At 53.9% G+C, this 23,709-nt stretch overlaps 1 protein-coding gene across 3 annotated transcripts in view; it reads right to left on the bottom strand.

Moving 5' to 3' along the window:
• Positions 1-23,709, bottom strand: part of SPTBN4 (spectrin beta, non-erythrocytic 4) — an 81,241-nt gene that overhangs the window by 33,778 nt on the left and 23,754 nt on the right. For 2 of the 3 annotated variants that reach the window (XR_007136469.1, XM_047791836.1), the window contains exons 8-19: positions 22,218-22,330; positions 21,935-22,122; positions 21,744-21,861; positions 21,315-21,473; positions 20,139-20,441; positions 19,132-19,282; positions 14,843-15,770; positions 13,378-13,515; positions 9,883-10,633; positions 8,416-8,618; positions 4,356-4,446; positions 741-887 (exon numbers count right to left, since the gene is read on the bottom strand). Coding sequence is in view for 2 of the 3 variants with exons in the window: in XM_047791836.1 (XP_047647792.1) it covers positions 741-887; positions 4,356-4,446; positions 8,416-8,618; positions 9,883-10,633; positions 13,378-13,515; positions 14,843-15,770; positions 19,132-19,282; positions 20,139-20,441; positions 21,315-21,473; positions 21,744-21,861; positions 21,935-22,122; positions 22,218-22,330 (3,290 nt within the window). In the remaining variant the exon portion in view is untranslated. Of the gene's footprint in view, positions 1-740; positions 888-2,848; positions 2,949-4,355; positions 4,447-8,415; positions 8,619-9,882; positions 10,634-13,377; positions 13,516-14,842; positions 15,771-19,131; positions 19,283-20,138; positions 20,442-21,314; positions 21,474-21,743; positions 21,862-21,934; positions 22,123-22,217; positions 22,331-23,709 lie in introns of those variants that run through there. The other variant, XM_047791837.1, reaches the window with a different exon arrangement.

The raw sequence follows: 23,709 nt of genomic DNA, 5'->3' as shown, positions 1-23,709 counted from the left end.
GCCCAGGGAGGTAGCTCTATGTATTGTTTCCTTAATTTTGAAGCAGAGCAAACTGGGGCTCAAAGAAGTTAACACACTCCTCCTAAGGCCCCAGAGCTGGTAACTGGCATAGACACAGTGAGAACCCAGAGATCACTGTAGCTAACCAGGGCTGCCCCGACCTGTCTACCTGACTTTCCGGTTTATTTTATTTACTTATTTCTTTATTTGTTTAGTCTTTTTAGGGCTGCACCTGTGGCATATGGAGGTTCCAGGCTAGGGGTCGAAGCAGAGCTGTAGCCACCATCCTACACCACAGCCACAGCAACGCAGGATCTCAGCCATGTCTGTGACACCACAGCTCATGGCAACATGATCCTTAACCTACTGAGCAAGGCCAGGGATTGAACCCACATCCTCATGGCTACTAGTTGAGTTCGTTACTGCTGAGCCACAATGGGAACTCCTGACTTTCCATTTCAGATGCTCCAAATGGTGTGGAAGGAAGCCTGGTGGGGGAGATTATAGGAAGGGGTGAAACAGTCATTCAGAAAGATGTTGACCATTTCACAGACAGGCAAACTGAGGCTCAAAGAGGTTACATGAATTGCTCTAGGGCACAAAGCTAGAAACAGACATGGAAATGATCTGAACCAGTTCAGAGATATGAGAACAGCAGGCTGGTGGTGAAGGAAGTGAGATGTGGGTTCCTGAAGGCCTCTGGCACTGGGCATGGGCAGAGGGGCCTTCTGCATCCTCACCCTCTCAATCTTCTCCAGCCACTCCTTATTCTGAGCCAGCTCGGCCATGAATGCCTGGTGCCGGAGCCATCTCTTATGCAGCTTGTGGCCGTCTTCCCGAGTGCCGTCCCGCGCCATCAGCATCTTCTCATGGATCCAGCCATCCAGCTGCGCAGACAGGGGGAGGGGCTCAGCCAATCCCCCCAACCTGGCACAGTCCCCCATCCCCTCCACCAGTCCCAGGTTCAAGGCCTAGGCTTGGAGGACTGGGAAGGGAGAAGAGGGTGGGATGGAAAAACCTTTGCAAGTGAGCCCTTTCTGGGGGATGGGGGGTATGCAGCTCAAGCCCTTTCCTAGGGGGTGGAGGATGGATAGACGGGCCACCGGAATGCCTCATCCCTTAGCCCCCCCAGTCCTCAGGGCAGCCCTTCTCAACTTCCCATAAGCCCTAAGCCCCAAGGCAAGGTTCCTGAGCCAGTCAGCGTCCTCCCACCTTCAGCCAAATCAGTTCTCCAAAACAAGCCCTCCAACACAATTTTGTTCATTTCCAGTTCAGCCTTGCACCCGCCCCGGCAGTGACATTTAGACCCTTCGATTCAGTCTCAGTTGTGTCCAATAAGGACCAATTCAAGATCTCCATCACCTTCCCAAAGGTATCAGGTGAAGCTCCCATATCTGGTCCCAGACCCCCAATATGACCAGATGAATACCTTAAAAACCTCCCAACTAGTGTGAAGTCCAGTTCCCTCCAAAACCATCCCTCCAGTCTGGGGTAGACCTGTCCCATCCCCCACAACCCAGGTCCAGCCTCCCTACTGGGCCTAAGGGACTCTCCAAATCCAGCCTTGAGGATCCAGCCCAAGACCACAGTTCCCCCAAACCACGATGACCCTTCAAGTGCAAGCGTCAGGGTTACCTTCTGGTTCCCCAAATGAACCTACCCCCAAATCTAGCACCAGACTCCCCAACATGGACCAGATAGAATCTCTCCAGCCAGCCCCCCTCCCAAACTAAAGCCAATTCTAGAGCCCACCACACTCACCAACAAAACCAGTCATCCAAAATGCAAGCAGCCAAGTGTGGGTCCCTCTCTCTACCCTCAGCAGGACCAATCGCAAGGCTGCTTTCTGAGCCACCCCTCCCTCTCAATGAGACTTGTCCCCAAGCCGGAACCTCTCCACTCATAACCAAACCTGGCACCTGGGACAGTTTGCTCCTCCCCTTTCTCCTCCCTCCCTCAGTCACAAGATCCTCCTCCTCCCTCCTGGGAAAAAAAAAAAAAAAAAAAAAGCAGGGGACTCTAGCTTGCAGGCGTAGCCAAGGACAAATTCCCAGCCGCCCAAACCCCACTCCTTGTCCCCTGAGCATGTATGTGCTCCCCAGGGGTCCAGGACAGCTTCAGACTTCCTCATACGCACACACATACTAGAGCCAAGTCAAAGGCTGGATCCCCCAACGCAATTCACAGGTTCCGACAAGCAGGGAAGAGTTCGCCAATGGCAGCCACGGCTCATAAGGAAGGCAAAGCCCCTGAAGGAAAGGTACTCTGTCATCGAGGTAAAGCCCCCCAAACGTGACCGACCCTTACCACTCAGGGCAAAGCCAGAGTCCCCAACAACCTAGTGAGAAACCCCCAAAGTCAGAACTCTCAAACCCAAAGCAAATCCAAGACCGTCATCGTCCAAGGCAAACCCCCCGCAAAAGTGATTCGCCCCGATTATCTAAGGCTAAATACAGATTCCGCAAGAATCAGAGAACAGCCCCTCCAAAGACTGAGAGTCACCCGATCCCTGGGTAAATCTCAAGTGCCCCACTGCCCAGAGGAGAGCCCCCTGGAGAGGTTGAGACCCCCTTAATCCCGAGGGCAAGCCCGCACTACCCCGAGAGTAGCCTTGAAAGTCCTCCTTTTTCCGCTCCCCTCCTTTGGGACCGGGGCCCTCAGTCCCGCCCGCAGCAGCACCGCGGACAGCTCCCGGCGCCCGGGCCCCTTCCAAAGCTGGGGGCCCCCGCCCCCGCGCCGCCCGCGCCCCTCCCTCCCGCGGCAGGTAGGCGAGCACGCGCCCAAGCCCCTTCCCCCGCCCGCCTCGGCGGGGGGCGCATCAGCCCCCTCCCCTGGGCGCCCCCGAGACCTGAAGTGGTGGAGGCGTTGGCGGAGCGTCCCTGCGGCGGGCGGGCGGGGTCTCGCCCCTCCACTGCGACGGCGGCGGCAGCGGTGGTGACGGCTGAGGCTCTGGCGGACGCGCGCCCCCCTTCCCCGCCCCCGCGTCGCGGCAGCGCGCCCGCCCGCGCGCGCCCCCTGCCTGCCTCTGTGCCCGCCTCCGTGCCCGCCTCCCTGCCGGGCCCCAGTTGCGGGTTGAGAAGGAATCACCACCCTCCCTGAGGCATGGCGGGGGCGGGGGGGGGGGTGGTTCTGCGCCATCTCAGATGATTGCTGCTTGGTCCAGAACAATCTAAAGGGAAAGGGGCCTCTGGGCCAAATCAAACGGCAGGGCAGGGGTAGGCGGTGAGAGGAGGGTAGGCTGGTGCCTGAGCTACCTCCGTTACGTGAGGGAGGGTGGGGTGCAGTGTGCTCCTGAATCATCTCAGATGAGTAGAGGCTCATATTCCTGACTACTTCAGCAATACGGGGACAAGAAATATGGGAGGGGGGTTGGTATCTCTCTTATAAGACTTCAGTCCAGAGTGATCTCCAGAGGGAAGGAGGGGGACAGGGGACTCCTGAACTCATCTCTAATGGGCTCGAGTTCCACACCCAACTCTCATGGGTGAGTTGGGAGGGGGCTATGAAAGCCATTGACCATTTCATGTGTGGGAAGAACAAGCTACCACGGGGGTTCACCATGGAGGGAATCAAATCATCTTTAACTGGGGGGATTGGGGCCTGGTTCCGGAACCATCTTTGGTTGGGGGAAACTTAAGTACGGTATCATTGTGGAGGGGGTGCTAATGATCCTGGGTCAGGTAGACAGATGAGGCTGGGACCATCTCGGGTTGGGGCTTGGAAAATATTTACTGACCATCTATCTCTTCCTGGGGCCATAGCTTATGTGCTTGGAGCCCAGAAGAGTTTCTCTGGAAAGTAGGGAACGGAGAGAGAGCAAGTGTGTCTCCTCAACCATCTCTAATGCGGAAAGGGACCTGGACCACTTCTGACATGGGACCATCCTTATGGTCTACTAAAGGGGTAGAGCTTGATTCCTGGACACTTTTAAAGGGGTGAAGTCTCGGTCGTGGACTATCTCTGACTGAAGCTGTCCTCTGGGCTGCTGACCCACCAGTGCGTGCCCCCACTTCTCTCCCACCTCCAGTCCTTCTCCCCAGCAGGGCGCTTCTCACTAATCTCCCGAGGAAAAGGTGAGATCAGCGCGCGTCCCCGCGGACCCGTATGCGCGGACGCGCGCCGTTGCCAGGGGCGCCCAAGGCCCCTCCCTCCTTCCCCGGGTGCCCACGTGGGCGGTGGAGCCTTGGGAGGCATGCGCACTGAGGCCAGGCTCCGCACGCCTCCTGGCGGCACAAAGTGAACATCGCTCCGCGACCCACTTAGACGGGGCGTCCCCGCCCCCACCGGCCTCAGCCCAGGAGCGCTTCTCTCCTTATGAAAGAAGACCCTGAGTCCAGCACAGCTGGAATTCCTACCTCGTGGCAGTCTCGGAGGAAGTGATGCAGCCCAAGTTGGTCGTGAAGCTTCTGCATCCATTGTTGGGCCCGTAGTTGGTTTTCTTGGCTCCTGGGGATGGGGAGATAGGAGTTGGGGGAAGCCTGGGGCTGGGGGCGCTGGCAGTAGGGCTGTGAGGGCATTGAGTTTAGCAGGGCTAGGAACCTGGGACCCTTGAACAGGCAGAGCCAGGGACAGAGCTGGAGAGAAGATGGGGAGGGAGAGAGAGAGAGTGGGAGAGTGAAAGGGAAAGAATGGGAGAGGGACAGAGGCAGATATCTGGAAAGAAAGAAATACAGACACTTCGAGAGACACAATCCCAGAGAAAGAGATAACAGACCTACAGACAGAGTAAGAGACACAGAGACAAAAACTTAGAGAATGAGAGACAACTAGAGAGAGGCATCAGGAGGGAGACAGACTCAGAGTTGGGGGGGATGGGACAGGACAAAAGCTTAGAGAGATGAACAAAAACACACACAGACATGAGACCAGAGACAAAGAGAAGCAGAAACCTCAAGAGGGAGTGATTGACAGAGACAGAGAAAAAGAAAGAGACCCGGGGATACAGAAAATAGGAAAAGACAAGGAAAGAAATAAAGCGAGGGTAGTGCGAAAGAGAGAGAGAGAGAGCGCTCAGTAGAGAAGGAAGCAGAGGGAGGGAAAGTGACAGAGAAAGTCCAGGGAGGGAGGGAGGGAGGGACAGCCCAGAAAGGGACAGGTACAGATGTGGTAAGATGCCACCAGTAAAAGACACCGCCAGACAGAGATGGCTGCAACCGATCTGGAGAGAGGGTAACAGCAAGGTGTCGGGACATGGGGCTGGAGTCACAGGGAGGCAGCAAGGCGCAGGCCCTTGACCTAAGTGAACTGGTCAGGCTGGACCCAAGCCACACCGTGCCAGAGCTGGCAGGTACTGCAGCCCCAGGCACCCTGGCTTCCTGCCCACAGTACAGGGCAAAGTGCCCAAGAGGCCTGGTGGGGAGGGCTGGGGTCGGGTGGGTCCCACTTCGCTATGCCTTGAACAAGTGACTCCCAGCTCAGGGCCTTGGCACTGGCTATTTCCTCTGCCTGGAATGCTCTTCCCCCCAAAGAGTACTCAAATATCACCCTCTTATGGAGACCCCTCCTGACCACTCCCCACACTTTCTGGCTCTCTCTCCTTTAAGGTTCCCCTTCACACCTGACACTGTGTGTGTCAGGTACTTATCTCATCTGTCTCCCCCATTTGGATGTCATTCCATGAGGGCAGGGACTCTTGTCTAGTTTCTTCACATCTGTATCGCCAATGCATAGAATAAAGGGCTGGCACACAGTAGGTGCTCAATACACATTTGATGAATGACAGAAAGCAAGAGAGGAGTTCCCGTTGTGGCGCAACAGGATCAGCAGCACCTTGGGAGCACTGGGATGCAGGTTCAGTCCCTGGCGCTGCCACAGCTGCGGCTTAGGTCACAGCTGTGGCTCAGATCTGATCCCTGGCCTGGGAACTCCATATGCCATGGGGCAGCCAAAAAAGGAAAAAAGAAAAAGAAAGGAAGCAAGAGAGACGTAGAGGCAGAGAGAAAGGGAGAGGGCAGAAACAGCTCTAAAATATCTGAGAGGGAGAGAGGCAGAAGAAGAGAGAGATGCAGGTGGAAGCAGGAAAAACAGAGAGAGAGGGAAAGAAACAGACATGCAGGAGTTCCCATCGTGGCGTAGTGGTTAACGAACCCGACTAGGAAACATGAGGTTGCGGGTTCGGTCCCTGCCCTTGCTCAGTGGGTTAACGATCCGGCATTGCCATAAGCTGTGGTGTAGGTTGCAGACGTGGCTCGGATCCCATGTTGCTGTGGCTCTGGCGTAGGCTGGTGGCTACAGCTCCGATTCAACCCCTAGCCTGGGAACCTCCATATGCCGCGGGAGCGGCCCAAAGAAATAGCAAAAAAAAAAAAAAAAACAGTTTAAAAAAAAAAGAAAAAGAAAAAGAAACAGACATGCATAGATGTACAGAGAGATGGAGGCGAAGAGGCGGAGCCTGTGAGAGAAAAGTACCAAGAGCACTAGGGGCGGAGCTGAATGCAGAGGCGGGAAGGGGTGGAGACAAGCAAAGTACCAACTCCCTGCCCAGACTCAGCCCGGGAACCAGGAATGGGAAAGGCCTCTGAAATTGAACTGAACTCAGTCCCTCCAGGCCTCCACTGGCCAGTTTGTCAAGCATCCGTCCCAGGGATGAGGAAAATCCCTTGTCTCCGGGAGCTGACCTCTGGCAAGTCTGTTTCCCTCTCTGAGCCTCATGTGCCAAATGCACACAAGAGCACCCTGCATGCTGGGCTGGGCCAGGTTCCAGGAGAGCTGAGGCACATGGAGAAAGGATGTGCCCTGAATCTCACAGGTTGAAAGGACCAGCTGGGACTAAGACTTGGCCCTGTCTGACCGCAGGGCTCCCACAGCCCCCTGCGTCTCTTCCATCCCACTGCCCACTCTGCCTGTGCTTCCCACATCCCAGCCCTGACCATTTCTGGCCCATCCTTGTTAGACAGTGTGCAAGGTCCCTGATGGCAGGAATCTGCCCTGGTCAGTGCTGCATGCCCAGCATCGCCCCACACGAGGGCCTGGAACACTACATGGACTCAGTACCTGTTTAACTGGCTGAAGAATAAATGAATAAACAATAGAATGAAAGGAGCAATTACTGACCAAAAAGGAATGGAGGGGTGACTCAGAAGGAATAGCCCTCCATCCTCCTCCTCCTTATTCTGCAGAGCCTGATGTTGAGCAGATACTTAAGAAATGTGGGGAGTTCTCGTCATGGCACAGTGGAAACGAATCCAACTAGGAACCATGAGGTGGCGAGTTCGATCCCTGGCCTTGATCAGTGGGTTAAGGATCCGGCATTGCTGTGAGCTATGGTGTAGGTCACAGACGTGGCTCAGATCCTGTGCTGCTGTGGCTGTGGTGTAGGCCGGCAGCTGGAGCTCTGATTCGACCCCTAGCCTAGGGACCTCCATATGCCGCAGGTGCGGCCCTAAAAAGACCAAAAAGAAAAAGAAAAAGAAAAGAAATGTGGAGTGTAGGAAGGAAGGAGCCAGGCCTGGAGCTGGGGGCACTAGATCATGAATTTGCATCTTCAGAATGAGAATCCCTGTAAAAGTTTCCTCTAGAAAACTCCAGCCTTGTCCTACGTGAATTTAGGGGAAAAGGACACCTGATCCCCAGATCGAAGAGGGGCTGGGGTCTCAGGGCTGCAGCTGGTGGTGGCAGGGCCGGATGTGATTTCCATCAGGAGACAGAAGGCAGAAGGAGGGGTCCTGGGCTCTCTTCCTGCCTCACTCATGCCAGAGAGGAGAAAGCTGAGGTCATCAGGAAGGGCAGAAACAGTGACAATGACAGAGAAAGAAGTGAATAAAACCCTATAAAGGACTCTGCTTGAGGGCTGGGATTTTTTTTTTTTTTTGAGGTGGGGGTGTGGTGGGTGTTGCTGTTTTGCTCATGGCCTAGAATAGTGCCTGGCACACAGTGGATGTTAACATTTTAACAACTAATCAGGCCACCCCAGGCTGAGGGCAGGCCTGGAGAGAAACTTTTTTTTTTTTTTTTTTTTTTAGGGCCTCACCCATGGCATGTGAAAGTTCCCAGGCTAGGGCTTCAATCGGAGCTGCAGCTGCCCGGCCTACACCACAGACACAGCAGCGCCAGATCCAAGCCACATCTGGGAACTACACCACAGCTCGGCAACGCCAGATCCCCGACCCACTGAGTGAGGCCAGGGATCAAACCCACATCCTCATGGATCCTAGTCAGTTTCGTAACCACTGAGCCATGACAGGAACTCCAACAAACTTCACTGTATATCCTTCTGCAGCTTTCGGGTTACCAAACCCAAGTTACCTGTCCCCAGAACATCAGTTTAAATCAAATCTAAAACAACAGGGAACTGAACAGAAATCAGAGAGGGGCAGAGAAGCAGAAAAGTGATGGAGAGGAAGGGAATTCTAACCCCCTCACCCTCCCCTGTGCCGAGATTCCACCCCCTATGCCCCTGGGCTCTGAGGGACCTACTTCTCCAGCAGCAGAGCCACGGCCTCCTGGGCCTGCTCCCCGTAGGCATTGCCCTGCCTCAGCAGACTCTCGGCAGCCTGTACGGCCACCTGCATCTTCTGCTGGTTCAGCTCCATCGTGGTCAGAAAATTCCGGTGCCGTTTCAATGCCTCCTCCACCGACTCCACGGTGCCGGGCAGCTCCAGCCCCGACAGTGCCACCTCCTGGGAATGGGGGAGGGGTGATGCTCAGGTCAGCCCTGCGCCAACCCAGGGCCCGGGAGACACTGCCAGCCCCCCTTGCCGTCACTCTCCTCTCCCTTGCTCATTGTGTTCTAGCATCGAACATGCCAGGCATGGTCCCACATTGGGGCCTTTGCCCATGCCAGTCCCTCTGCCCAGTAGTTTCTTTTCCTGCAGATAGCCCCATTCTTGGCTCTTTCGCCTTCTTCAGGCCTCTGACCATCAGCCAAAAATATCCTCTTCCTCCCTCAGCCACATCCCTTTACACGCTTTGGTTATTTCTCGTAGCATATTCCCGACATGACTTTATACATGCATTTACTTGTTTATCATCTACACACACACACACACACACACACACACACACACACAAATATCAGCTCATGAGGGTGGGATTTTGTGTTTGTTTCCTGTGCGCTCAGCCCCAGAATAAGACCTGGTACAGAGGGGGCAGTCACTATTTGGTTAATTGATGAAGGCTGACCTGGGTGCTGGATGACTACAAGGGCGTCCTCTCCCTCTCTGGGGTTCATTTTCTGAGTTGTAAAATGGGCGGGTCGGCTTTCTCTTGATCACCAGTACAGGGAGACGCCCTTTCAGAAATGATCCCCAAGAGTTGGTACCTACTCTTGGAAAATCTGAAAACTGCATGTTCTATCTTGTCCAAATGCTCATATTCCATTCCCATCCCAGAAAGATCTCCAAACCGGATCAGCTGACCCAGATTGCCTCTGCACTTCATTCCTCAAGCCATCAACCTTTCCAGAAAATCTGCAAATCGCCCTCCCTAATAAGAAGCTAATCTGCTATTGGGCCCCCACAACCACATAATCCACAATCACTCACAGACTCTCAGAATCTCTCAGGCTGAATTACCTACTACTGCAACCTTTATCCTGTTATCCACCCCAAGATCTTCTCTGAACCCCATTAACCCGTCACCAATTGCATTCTTTTCTTTCCTTCCAGACAATCCACAAACCCAGGAAGTTGCTCCAATGAACATCCAACCTTTCATCCTCACTCGGAATAATCCAAAACTGTCCCGTCAGTTAAGATACCAGCCCACCCATCATGATCCTCAAATTTTTACACGCACCCCCACAAACCCAGCTACCCGCAGATACCCCGACATCAGAAGCCACGAACCCAGGGATCCCCGCAAACGCACTCCTCCATTCATTTCCCTGTCCCCCAAATCCCCGGAGGCCTCAGACCCCACCCGCGTGAGCCCAGAAGCGGGCACCTGGTTGCGCAGCACAGCGCGCGCCTGGCGTAGGTCTCGAAGAAAGAGCTGGTAGACGTGCGCCTGGACCAGCGCCTCCCTGCGCACGTCCCACAAGCCGAGCAGCTTGTGCCAACCAAGTTCGAGGTGCGGCAGCCACTCGTCGAGCGCCAGGCCTGGGCCCAGCTCGCCGCCGTCGCCCGCCAGCAGCGCCTCGCTGGCCGCCACGATGCGCGCATAGTCCTCTTCGCGCCGGTCCACTTCCTCCTTGAGCGCGGCGTGGCGCGCCAGCAGCGCGTCCGCCTCTTCCAGGCTGCCGGGCAGGGGCCCCTCGCCGCCGCCCGCCGTCTCCTGGGCCCGCACCAGCCAGTCCAGGAAAGCGTCCAGGTCGTGCAGGAAGCGCTGCAGGCGCCCAGCCGCTGCCACCGCCTCGCCACAGGCCTGAGCCGCGCTGGCCAGAGCGCCCCACTCGGCGCCCAGTTCCTCCGCACCCTGCTGCAGCCTCGCAGCCTGAGCCGGGAAGCGCACAGCCAGCAGGGCCGCCTCCTCCAGGAGGGCCGCCTGGCGCGGCTCTAGCGCTTGCAGAGCGGCCTCCAGGCCGCTAAGGCGCCACTGCAGGGCGCCGCCGGCGCGGGGCGCGCTCTCCACCGCCCTCCGCTTCTCCCGCACCTGGGCGCGCACCTCCGCCACTTCCAGCACGTGGTTCTCCACCAGCAGCACTGCGCTCACCTCTTCCTTGCGCTGTTCCACCAGCTCCACGATGCGGTTCCACCTGCCCAGGGGAAGCAGGGCGGCTTAAGGAGGACAGGGACCCTTCTTGGTTGTGGAGGGCCCACAGAACTCCGCCCTTGTGTGACCTTGGAATGCCAACTTATCTCACCGAGCCCCAGTTTCTGCCTGTGTAAAATGGACTCGACCCAGCACATTTGCTTAGAGCAGCTGTTCTCAAAATGTAATCTGAGCAAGGACAAAACTATCTTCATCAAAATGCTAAGATGCTATTTGCCTTTTCACTCTCATTTCCTCCCCAGTGTACGGTGGAGTTTTCCAGAGGCTGCCGTACAAAGACATGGCAGAAGCAGACCTGAGACCTCAGCTACCTGAAGCCAGACATTTAAAAGGTTTGCAAAAACGCCCAGCAACCCTACTCTTCTCACTACTTTTTTGTTTTGAAAGATTGTTATTTTATTTTAAAATGTTAGTTACGTTAACATAATAAGTTTACTGTTGTTATTTTTAACAGCTTCATATTTTAAAATTACTCAGTATTAATTTTTAATAGAGTAAATAGTGATGGATAGAACCCACTAAAACAAACTCTTCGGAGTCCTTAATAGTTTTTAAGAGTGCAAAGCATTGTGAAACCAGAGTGCGAGAACTGCCAGCTTGTGACATCTGTCCCCTCTAGAATGGACGCACAAGGACAGAGATTAGGACTCTGGAATCAGAAGGACCCAAGCTCAAGTTCTGCTCTGCCTGGATAATGCCACGTGAACTTGGGCAAATGATTTATTTCCCCTCTCTCATCCTGTCTCCTCATTTGGAAGATGGGGATAATTATGTCCAGTTTCTTTCTTTCTTTCTTTCTTTCTTTCTTTCTTTCTTTCTTTCTTTCTTTCTTTCTTTCTTTCTTTCTTTCTTTCTTTCTTCTTTCCTTCCTTCCTTCTTTCTTTCTTTTTTTTTTTTTTTTGCTTTTTAGGGCTGCACTCGCAGCATATGGAAGTCCCCAGGCTAGGGGTCAAATCAGAACTACAGCTGCCAGCCTATACCACAGTCACAACAACTCAGGATCCAAGCTGTGTCTTCGACATACACCACAGCTCCTGGCAATGCCAGATCCTTAACCCACTGATCGAGGTCAGGGATTGAACCCACATCCTCATGGATACTAGTTGGATTCGTTTCCACTGTGCCACGACAGGAATTCCTAAGTCCACTTCGATGCATATTTAATGGGATCATGAGGCTAAAGCACTTGGAACATAATCTCACTAAATGCTGTAAATCATTCTGGCTGTCATTATCTCTTAAGGCCCTGGCACCCTGGGATTGTTGAGGCTGCAGAGGCTTGGAAATCACTGGGTATTGGGATCTTAGAGCACTGCAGTTAAAGGCACAGTCTTTGGAGTCAAACAAATCCCACTTCAGAACCAGGCTTGATCTTCTCTAATTTGCAGGGTGACCTTGGGCCACCCTCACTTCTCTGAGCCCTGGTTTCCTCCTCCCGAACATAGAACATAATTTATACCCCTGCAGACTGAATATATGTGCTCAAGAGCCCCAGCTCTGGAGCTCCCACTGTGGTGCAGCAGGTTAAGGATCTGGTATTGCCACAGCTGTGGCACTGGTGTCAGCTGTGGTGCTGATATGATCCCTGGCCTGGGAGCTTCCATACGTCATGGGTATAGCCATTTAAAAAAGAGAGAGAGAGAGAGAGAGAGGCCCCACTCTGGATTCAGGTATAGCTGGGTTTGACTCCTACTTACTAGACTGAGTAAACTTGGATAAGGATTTCACCCCTCTGGATCTGTGTTGTTCTCTATGAACCCTCCCCACACCGTAAGAACGGCGGGTGGTGTTCTAGGGGGAAAATTTAATTTGTTACTATCGTTAAAGGGTTCTGAATTCTGGAAACTTTGTCATGGAAATTGGGGCTATTTGGAAGATAAAACAAGTGCTTGGAAAAATTTCTGGAAGATAGTAGATGCTCAATAAATCATTTCTGAACAAAGAAGTTCATAGCTCATTGAAATCTACTGTATCCTCATTTTACCACATCATCACTAGCACTGGGTATTAACATTTTTTTTCAAGATTTTGCTAATTTACTAAATGCCCTTGCCATCTCAGGGATTTGAAATTGCACATTTTTTTTTGGAGTTCCCGTCATGGCTCAGCAGAAACGAATCTGACTAGCAGCCACGAGGACATAGGTTCGATCCCAGGCCTCACTCAGTGGGTTAAGGATCTAGCGTTGCCATGAGCTGTTGCGTAGGTTGAAGATGAGGCTCAGATCTGGCATTGCTATAGCTGTGGCGTAGGCCAGTGGCTACAGCTCTGATTTGACCCCTAGCCTGGGAACCTCCATATGCCATGGGTGCAACCCTAAAAAAGACCCCCTCAAAAAAAAAAAAAAAAAAGAAAAGAAAAAGAAAAGGAAATAGCACATTCTTTTATTTTTTATAAATTTCTTTTGAAGAGTCTAATATACTGAAACTACTTTTCTTTTTCTTTATTGCTTTTTAGGGCCACACCTGCGGTATATAGAAATTCCCAAGCTAGGAGTCTAATTGGAGCCGCAGCTCACAGCAATGCCAGATCCTTAACCCACTGATAGAGGCCAGGGATTGAACCCTCATCCTCATGGATACTAGGCGGGCTGGTTACCACTGAGCCACAACGGGAACTCTGAAATTGCCCACTCTTGATTTCACAGTTGAGTGAATGAGGAATGATGGGAAGACCTGGTATGGGATACCCGCAAGGACTTCCAGCCCCAGGCCCCACCCCACCTACCTGCTGTTGAGATGGTCCTGACAGGAGCGCACCTCATCTGAGCTGGGGTGGCCTCCTTCCACCAGCTCTTGGACCGTGTGGTTCACGTCCAGGACACGGCCCATCAGACTATTCATCTCCTGGTCCAGACTCTCAAATCTGCAGAAGAAGGATGGACACACTCAGAGAAGCCTGGACCCTTGGGTCCTGTTCATGGGTTTTTGTGACGCTGCCTTCTCCTCTTTGTCCTTCTAATTCTTCAACCTCACCTCCTCAGGCTCCTTCGATGGCTCCTCTTCTTCTACCTGCCACTTAAATGTTAGATTCCTCAGGGCTTTGTTCTGGGCCCTCTGAGTTTCCCTCAACCCTGCCTGGGCCACCTTACCATCCCCACAGCTTCAGTCCTTAACCCTGGCTCATCACTCGATACCTGACTCCAGCCTCAACCTTGTTCCTTTTGAACCTGTCTCCAACCTTGAAGCCTGCTGTGTACCTCCTCGGGGCTTCCTGCTGTGACTCAAACTGGCTTCAGCATCTCCCCCAGTTGGTTCTTCCTCTCAGTCCCCCCCACCTAGGGACCCGTCTCAGGGACAGCCCCATCTAGGGAGGCCAGTGCCCTGGGCTCTGTTTTGGACAACTCCTGTCCATCTCCACCAAGCCCGTCTGCCCCCATGGCCTATCCACTCGGGCTTCTGCCCTGGTCCAATCCTGTCGCCTCCTACCTGAGTCCACACCCCAGCTGCCTCTCCGGGCTCCCAGCCACCATTCTCACCCCCTCCAACCCACCCTCCACACAGCAGCCAGGGAGATCTGTGTTAAGCTCGCTGTGGTCCTCCCTTGTTTAAAACAATGCCAGTACTGTGGCTTGGGTAACTGTGGGCACAGCCATGGCAGCAACCAAGCCTGTGTCTCCAGCAATGCCCAGCCCAAGACCTGGAACAGAGCAGGAGCTCAGTAAGTACCCACTGAATGAGTGGATGGGTGAACACGCTCAGAGAGAGAAAGGCAGAGGTTCATCCACTAATTTAACAACCCGTTACTAAACCTGCCAACAGACAAATCTGGATGGTAACGTGAGGAAATGTGAAGTGAGGTGAGGGAAGAGAAAGGGACAAGGGCCAAAGCAATTTTATGAGCTAGGGAGGCCACATCTATGCAAAGGCAGTGGGAGTCCCAGGGGAGGGTTCAGGCTGGGGCATCCTTGGAGGAGCTTCAGTGAATTTCTTGCCAGGTAACTCTGAGCCTCACAGTAATAACAGCAAAACTTCTGGAAGGCTCCCTGGACCCAGGCATTTGCTAAGTATTTTCCTGGAATGAAGTCATTTACTGCTCTCCAGAAGCCTGTGAGATCGCCATTGGGATTAATATCATTCCCATTTTACTGGAATCCCTGGTTCCGGGTGCGTGAACGTGGAAACTGTTGAACCAGGAAGGCGAGGCTGTGCGTGAGGAAGGGGACCTGGGAGTCCCACCACTGCACGCTCACCGGTGCTGCACCACCTCGACGTCGTCGAGTGAATCGGGCACACGCATGGCGAGCAGCCACTGCTCCTTTTCACCGATCCACAGCTCACACGCATGCACCTCCCCGAACATGCGGTAGACAGCGAGGGCATCCCGAAGCCACTGGCGCCGCAGGGCAGCCACCTCGGTCACCTCGGCGAAGAGCTGCTCGGCCTCTACCACGCGAACCTGCAGGGCCACCACCAGTGGCCCGGCGCCACTGGCGCCCCCCAGGGACGCCAGCTGACGCCGCAGACCGCCCACCGGCTCGCGATGCGCCTCCACCTCCCCGGTGAGAGCGCGGTGCTGGCGGGCCAGGCGGCGGCTGGATGCCTCGTCGTGGCCGAAATCGCCCGCGGCTGCTAGGCGATAGGCGTCGCGAAGCCAGTCCAGGAGGCCGTCGAGATCAGCGCCAAACTGGTGCAGCGCCCGTGCTTCCTGCAGCCGCCGTTCGCGCCGCGCCGCCGCCTCTTCCAGCCGCTGCCAGCGCCGCCGCGCGCTCGCCGCGCGCTCCGCCAGGCCAGCTAGACGCACCGTCTCGGCGCCCGGGCCCACGGCTCCACCAGCCGCGGCCAGCTCCTCGCCGCGCCGCAGGGCCTGCTGCAGCAGCGCCCGCCGCCCTCCCAGCTCGCCCTGAAGGATCTTGTGCTGTGCCAGGAGGCGCGCGGTGCTGGACAGGTCGTGTGCACCGCCCGCCGCGCCCGCACTGCCGCCGCCCGCCGCCTCTAGGAGGCGCTCCTTGTCACGGGCCCAGCTCTCGGCCTCCTCCAGCTCCTGCAGCAGAGCCCACAGGCTGCGCGAGGCCTCCAGCTCCGCGCGCCGCCTCGCCGCCTGCTCCTGCAGCTCCGCCAGACAGCCGTGCACGTGGTTCACGCGGTTGCAGATGACCTGCGGATCGCAGGGCTGGTAACCTGGGCCAGGAAAAGGGGGAGATCCGGGTTGGGCACGGGCCAGGCGGCGCCCGGGAGAGGGTGGTGCGGGCCACCTGCCTAGACCTTGGCCCGATTTCACCAAATGCCAGGTTACACGTGCCTTCCTTCGGGCAGCCTTTCCTGACACCCCAAATCTAGAGTAGACGCCTTCTCTGGCTCTCCCAGACTTCGCTTCCCACATCCCAGCCTAGACCACTCTGCCTATTTCTTCCTCATCCCAGCTCTGACCCCTCCCGGCTCTCACTGCCGGTCTGTCTCCCCCACTGGACTGGAAGCCCGGTAAGGGCAGGGCCTGGAGCTGTCTCCATCACACAGTGTCTCCACCGCTGCCCAGCACAGGGTGGAGCCCACAGCAGTGGATAAATGAAAACATTGACTTATCGATTGAAAGATGGGTAGAAACTGAAATTTAGAGAATCCTAGAATCTGCATATTTTGGTGGAAATATATATTGTGTGTTTCCTTCAGAAATGGACCAAATGAAAGCTTCTCTACCCTTAGGCTATGCTAGGTTCCTTCTTTCATCCTCTGTTGCCTAATCTATTAACCTAGTGATGACCTAAACTCTTTTTTGTCTTCAAATATTTCAGCTTCCTCCTGGACCTCTAGTTTGAGACTGAGAGCTGTGAGATTAACTTAAGGGGTCGCAGCCCCCATTTCCTTAATGAAACAGAATAGAATGAATAGAAAATATCAAAGGCATGGGGAAGCATTGTTTTTTGTTTGTTTGTTTGTTTGTTTAGGGCTGCACCTGCTGTATATGGAGGTTCCCAGGCCAGGGATCAAATCTGAGCTAGAGCTGCCTGCCTGCACCACAGCTACAGCAACACCAGATCCAAGCTGGGTCTGCAAGCTACGCCGCAGCTCACGCAACGTCAGATCCTTAACCCACTGAGGGAGGCCAGGGATCAAACCTACAACCTCATGGTCACTAGTTGGATTCATTTCCACTGGGCCACAACAAGAGCTCTGGAAGCCTTGTTTTATAAAAGGCTTTGTGTCTGTATGTGTGTGTGTGTCTGCCCATGTGCCTGTGAACTCTGGGTCATGAGGTAAATGTATATTTCTTACTGGGTCAAAACAGTGTGAGAGACACTGTCCTAGATGGCGGGCAGGATTTCTGCATTTCTGGACATTCACTAAAATTGACCCAAATACCAAGGCATCCAACTGAATCATAAACATCAACCATCAACGGTGACTATGTATCCAGGCTTTACTCGGACACAATGTCGTTTAATGCTGATAACCATCCTATGAGGCTAGTACCCTTCTTGGCCCCCTCTTGCAGATGAAGAAACTCATGCTCTGGGAGGGAAGCTGCTTGTCCTGGATCAGCTAAGAAGTGGTGGCTCAGGAGGCTACACTCTGGACCACTTATCAGGCAGCGCTGCCTCCTGTCACCATGACAACACTCACCCTACACTTGCTTCTTTGCTGTTTCCATGGCGCTGCTGATGCCCTGTCACCAGGAGCCAAGACCTCACAAGGAAAAGACAGAGGGGAGCCTCCTGGACAAAGACCCGTAAGAGCGAAGGAAGGACGATGGAGAGGGTCACCACTAATGTCGTGAGGTTGGTGACGGGCTGAGCTAGGATGGGGATGTCTGCACTGGGACTTGGAAGCAGACCTCAACATTTGCTCTTAAGCTACGACCCAGCCCATGAGGGTGAGAACCTCGCCAACCATCCTGCAAGCCCGACAGTCTCTGCCTTTTCCAACAGTGCCTCAGGATTCCCTAGGGCTGTGGCTCCAGAGAAAGGAGTGAGACAGACCAGTCTCAAAACCCGCGTATTAGCTCTGCTGCTCTAGGCCCCAGTTTCCTCATCACTGAGAAAGAAAAGAGCAGCCCTGATGCTGCCAGCACTCAGTCACAGTTGCTTAGGACACAGCATCAGACAGGGACACCTGCGATCAAGACGGCCATCCATGAAGACAGGATTGTTCCCCCGTCACATCTGAGTGCACACAAAACAAGATCACTGCGCAAACCACAAAACGGCCACCCACCTCCCCCCACACACCCAAGGTAAACCACTCCTGCCAACCCCGTTCCTTCCACTACCTGGATTTTTCTCTTTAATTTTTGGCCACATCCACGGCATATGGAAGTTCCCTGGCCAGGGATCAAATCTAAGCCACAGCTGTGACCTAAGCCACAGCTGCGTCAATGCCATATCCTTAACCCACTGTGCCTCCTCGGGAACTCTGCATGATTAAAAATGATTAAGATGAGCAATCATCTAATTACCTCCACTTCCTGACAGCGTCCAATCTTCAGCAAAATACAGAACAATAAATCATCCCACATCACCTAACACAAGCCCACATCCTATAACGAGCCCTTCTTAACATCTTCTTACTGGGATGCTTCATGGTTCCCCCTGGTGTCTGCAAAGAGGCAACAAACTCAGCTTGTGGTATTTGGCTGGAGGGCAGTGACATCAGCAACATGAGAGCCTCATAGAGCCCATCTGGGTTTTGGTCTGGGTTTTGCTTATCGGCATCCATGCCCCTGCTTCCGCTCATGGCGCCCCACCTCCCTCCTCAGGTCATGTCTTCGGAGGGCGCTTACCCCGTTCTTGGCCCTCAGTGGGCATGTCACATAGATGTGGCCGATTAGATCACCGTATAGCCTGGGGTGATCTTATAATGCTTGGCTGCGGGATGGGAATGGAACCCACACTGGACTCATGAAAGCTTTCCTCGGCCCTTTTGACAGAATATTGGGAGAAAGGGACCTGTCCCTTGCTGGGTCTGTGAAGCTGCTGGGATGTAAACATGGGGATGGATGAGCCCAGATTTACCCCACAAGGGGACAGACTGCCCAACATAAACATAAAGACTAGAGTCAGAGAGAGATGGAGTCTGAAAAGTATCACTGAACTATACCTGGATCCAGCCACACCTGAAGCAAAACTCATCCCTTCCTGCACATTAAGGTACATCAGCCGATACATTCACCTTTCCTCCTTAAGTTAATTGAATTGGGTTTCTATCGCTTGACACTGAACAGGCCTTGACAACAATTACCTTATCCAGCCTTTTTATGGTATTCACCGAGAACCACCTGTGAAAGCCTTAGCACATAACAAGTGCTCAATAAACACCAACTATTACTGCAGCATCTCAAAGCAGGAAGAAGTCACATGGTCCACCCTCCCACCCAAGACACTGATTCCCTTCCCATAATATCCCTGATGGAGTGTGATCCTAGTTTGTGCTTGGATGCCTCCCAAGACAGGGAGCTCACTCCTTCATTCCGTCTCTCAGGAGACATTCTACTTCTATTAGCACCAGCCCTGAAAGTCTCCACCCCGATCTCCAAACCCAGACTCACCCTGCAGCTGGGAGAAACGCAGAGCAGCAGCATTGAGAGCCTCCACCCGCTCACTCTGGGCCGCGATGTCCCCCTCCAGCAGTCCATGCTTCTGCAACAGGTCCTCAGCCTCCACCAGGTGCTGCCCACACTCCCGGGACAGCAGCTGAGCCTACAAGAAGGAGCAGCCCTGAGCAGATTTTCGGCATCAGCTCTCAGCCGCCCATTGCCCATGCCAGCCCTCTGCTCCGCCACTCGGACCCTGATCTCTGTCTCTGTGTCTCCGTTTCTATCTCTGAATGTTCCATCTCTTATCGTCGCCACAATTCTGAGCTCGGTCTCCGCCATGGCATCTCCCTCTCTACGCCTCCACTTCTTTCTTCTGTCTCCCTCTGCCTTCACCCCTTTCTCTTCTCCATCTCTACCCCTATCTCTTTCTCTCTAGGTCTCTCTTTGTGTCTGTATCCCTCTTTCTGCTTCCATCCTTCTTATTTCCAACTTGTTCTGTATCCCTCTATCTCCCGTAGGTCTCTCTCTTTCTCAAATGAATTCCATCTTCCTGAGTCTTTCTCTGTAGCCATTTAGATTTCTGTTGCTACCTTTGTGTCTGCTTCTCCAGCTCTCTCTCTCCGATTTCTCTTTTTCTCAAAGGGTCCTAATTTTCCTCTGATTTAATCTATCTGTCTTCCTATTTCTGCTTTTTTTGGTGGCTCGATGTGAGATCTCAGTTCCAAGGCCAGGGATTGAACCCTGGTTGTAGTGGTGAAAGCACTAAATCCTAACCACTAGACCACCAGGGAACTCCCTATGATGTCTCTTTATCTGTTTCTCCAGATATTTCTCTGTCTCTCTCTCTTTCTGCTTCTCTGTCTCTCTCTGTATCTTCCGTCTTCCCCTTTGTTTCCCTTTCTCTATATCTCTTTCTGTCTCCCTCCCCTTCCCTCTCTATCTTGGATTCTTTCAGTATATACCCCTCCCTCCCTGCCTGGCCCACCCTCCCCATCCCTGGCCCTCAATCAGGTCCCCACCTGCATCTCCTCCATCCAGTCCACCATGTACACCATCTCCTGGAAGACTTTCTGCAGGGCCAGGTTCTGCTCAAGTCGTGTCCGCCGGGCACCTACCAGCCCAGTCAGCAGGGCCCACTGGCGCAGGACACTGTCACGCTGGGCTGCCACCCGGCGGGCATCATAGTAGCCTTCAGTCGCCAATGCCTGGGCCAGCTCCGCCACGCCCTGCACCCGCTCCTCATAGGCTGCAATGTCTGCCTCAATCGCTTCATGCTTCTTCATGGCTGCCTCCACTGCTGGCAGCTCATACCCAAAGTTGTCCTGGGGCAGGGCAGGCCACAGACACTCATCCATGTCGCCTCAGCAGTCAACCTGTTACCTGGACCCTGGGAGACCCTCGAAACTCCCCCACCTGCTCCTGCTAGAGCAGTCCCGGCCTTCCTTGTTACCCTGGAGACCAAGCTCACCATGCCCAGTTACCCTGGAAACCAGCCCCATCCATCCCTATTACATCTCTAACCCTAAAATTGTTACCCAGGAAACAGGCCCCATTATTCCATTCCACTCCCTAGAGACTGGGGACCAGGCTTACCCTATCCTGCTACTTTGGGGTTTTTTGTGTGTGTGGTTATTTTTTTTTTTTTTTAGGGCCGCATCCTTGACATATGGAGGTTCCCAGGCTAGGGGTCTAATCAGAGCTACGGCTACCAGCCGACACCCACAACCACAGTAACGCAGGATCTGAGCCATGTCTGCGACCTACACCATAGCTCACAGTAATGCTGGATCCTAACCCGCTGAGCGAGGCCAGGGATCGAACCCGCAACCTCATGGGTCCTAGTTGGATTCGTTTCTGCTGCACCACCACGGGAATTCCCTATCCTGTTACTCTGTAGGCCAATTCTGTCCTCCTGAGTTATCCTGGACACACCAGATAACAACATTCTTTGTCACCTAAGAGATAATTAAATCCTCTGCCTATTTCTGAAGAGACTAATTCTGCTCCTCTGGTTACCCTGGAGACCAGCCTCACTCTCCTATTACCCTGGAGAGCAAGCCCACACTTCATGTGTCACCTAGAAGACGAATCCAACACTTCTCTGTTGCTCAGGAGATCAAGTCTCCCTCCCCAGGCCCAGGGCCCAGCCCCACCCTCCTCCCTTTCCCCCGGAGCCAAGCCCTCCGCCCTGGTACCTGGGAGACCAGGCGCTGGTTCTCATTCAGCCAGCTCTCCCGCATAGCCACCTTGTGGTCAAACCTCTGGGCCAGGAGTTCCAGCTTCTCCTGCCGGATCAGCTCGGCCCGTAGGGCAGCCTCCCGCTCATGTTCTGCCTTCTCCAGCTGGCCCCATGCCTAGGGAGGCAGGAGGAGGCAGTCAGACTCCAACTCGCCCCAGTTTAATGGCCCTGGCGTCTCTGTCTGAGGTCAGTCCCAGCACTTATGGCACCTTTGAACAAACTGGAAAAGGAAATGCTGCTTCCTCATGAGCCTTTCCTGCTGGAAAGCCCTCAGAACGCATTTCCAATCCATGTTCTTGCAGTGTTGAATGGCTCCCTTGAGCAGTGCACAACCTACACAACTACACAGAGCAGCCCTTCGTCTCCTCTACCTCCTCGGCCTCACCTTGTCGATATCCCAAATGCCGCAGCCTTCCCGGGGCACGAAGAGACGACGGTTGCAGGCACGCAATTTGCTCTGGATGCTGAAGAGCAGCACCTCCAGGTTCCCCTTCTCCTGGAACCTGAGGAGCCTGAGCTCAGGAGCCCTGCTCCCCGCCCCCACCTGCCCCCCTCCCTTCCCGAGTGGGGCCTCACTTGACGGGCTTCTCCAGTGTGCAATAGGCTGTGAAAGCCTGAAGCTGCTGCTGCACCCCACTCAAGGAGTTGGCAAACTTCTGGTTGCTGATGAGGCCCACGGTGCGATGGATCCAGGCCAGCAGCTCAGCCGCCAGCTCCTCGTAGCGCTCCATGATCCTGCCCACCTCCAGCACCTGGTCAAGGACCTGACCCGACAAAGGAGGGTGGGCTCGGCCTCAGCCCAGACATGCCCCTGTGTCGTTCCCAGGCCCCACCCACCCCACTCCTCGGCTCCTCATACCTTCCCAATCCGCTTCCCCTCCACGGCCAGAGCCTTCATCTTGGAGAAATAGTGGTAGAAGGAGACCACGTAGGTGATGATGGACTTCTCATCTGGAGCCTCCATGTTTACATCTGGGGAAACGAGAGTAAGGGAGAAGTTCCCGTCGTGGCGCAGTGGTGAACGAATCCGACTAGGAACCATGAGGTTGAGGGTTTGATCCCTGGCCTTGCTCAGTGGGTTAAGGATCCACAGACCGGATCCGGTGTTGCTGGGTCTGTAGCATAGACAGGCAGCTACAGCTCCGATTCGACCCCTAGCCTGGGAACCTCCATATGCGGTGGGAGGGGCCCTAGAAAAGACAAAAAGACAAAAAAAAAAAAGAGAGAGAGCAAGTAAGGGAGCAGGACAGCGAGCGCCCTGACAGAGAGACTGAAGGTGGAGGGGGGGAGAACTCACTAGCTGTGTGACCTTGGATAAGATAACTAACCTCTCTGTTCCTCAGTTTTTGTATCTGCCCAATGGGAATCCTCCTCACAGGATTAAATAAACTACCTGGAGGCCAGCAGCTACAGCTCCCAGTGGACCCCTAGCCTGGGAACCTCCATATGATGTGGGTGTAGCTCTAAAAAGAAGAAGAAAAAAATGCAGAGGAAGAGTTCCCGTCGTGGCACAGTGGTTAACGAATCCGACTAGGAACCATGAGGTTGTGGGTTCGATCCCTGCCCTTGCTCAGTGGGTCAAGGTTCCGGCGTTGCCGTGAGCTGTGGTGTAGGTCGCAGACGCGGCTCAGATCCTGCGTGCTGTGGCTCTGGTGTAGGCTGGTGGCTACAGCTCCGATTCGACCCCTAGCCCGGGAACCGCCATATGCCGCAGGGGCGGCCCAAGAAATGGCAAAAAGACAAAAAAAAAGAAAAAAATGCAGAAAGAATAGCCTGGCACAGAGGAAAAACTCAATAAATCTTATTACTATTATTTTTTTGGCCGTGCCCATGGCATGTGGAGGTTTCTAGGACAGGGATCAAACTCAAGCCACAGCAGTGACAAGGCCAGATCCTTAACCTGCTAGGCCACCTGGGAACTCCAATAAATCTTTTTTTTTTTCTTTCTTTTTTCTGCTGTACAGCACAGGGACCAAGTTACACATACATGTATACATACTTTTTCCTCCCATTGTTGTATTGCAATGTAAGTATCTAGACATAGTTCTCAATGCTACACAGCAGGATCTCATTGTCAATAAATCTTGATTATCATTTTAATTTCCTCATTGAATGCACCACATTATACCTGGCCCTTATTCTTCCCCATCTCATGAACTGACATCTGATAAATACCCACTATATGCCAGACACTATAAGAAGCAGAATAGACGAATGATTAAGACCATGAATTGTGGGAGTTCCCTGGTGGCAGAGTGGGTTAAGGGCCCTGTGTTGCTGCAGCTGTAGCAGAGATCACAGCTGTAGCTCAGATTTGATTCTCTGGCCCAGGAACTTCCATATGCCATGGG

This window comes from Phacochoerus africanus, chromosome 8 (assembly GCF_016906955.1).
Source record: "Phacochoerus africanus isolate WHEZ1 chromosome 8, ROS_Pafr_v1, whole genome shotgun sequence".
Taxonomy (NCBI): domain Eukaryota; kingdom Metazoa; phylum Chordata; class Mammalia; order Artiodactyla; family Suidae; genus Phacochoerus; species Phacochoerus africanus.
The sequence above is the reverse complement of the archived record's forward strand: the minus strand, read 5'-3'. Positions and strand labels throughout refer to the sequence as shown.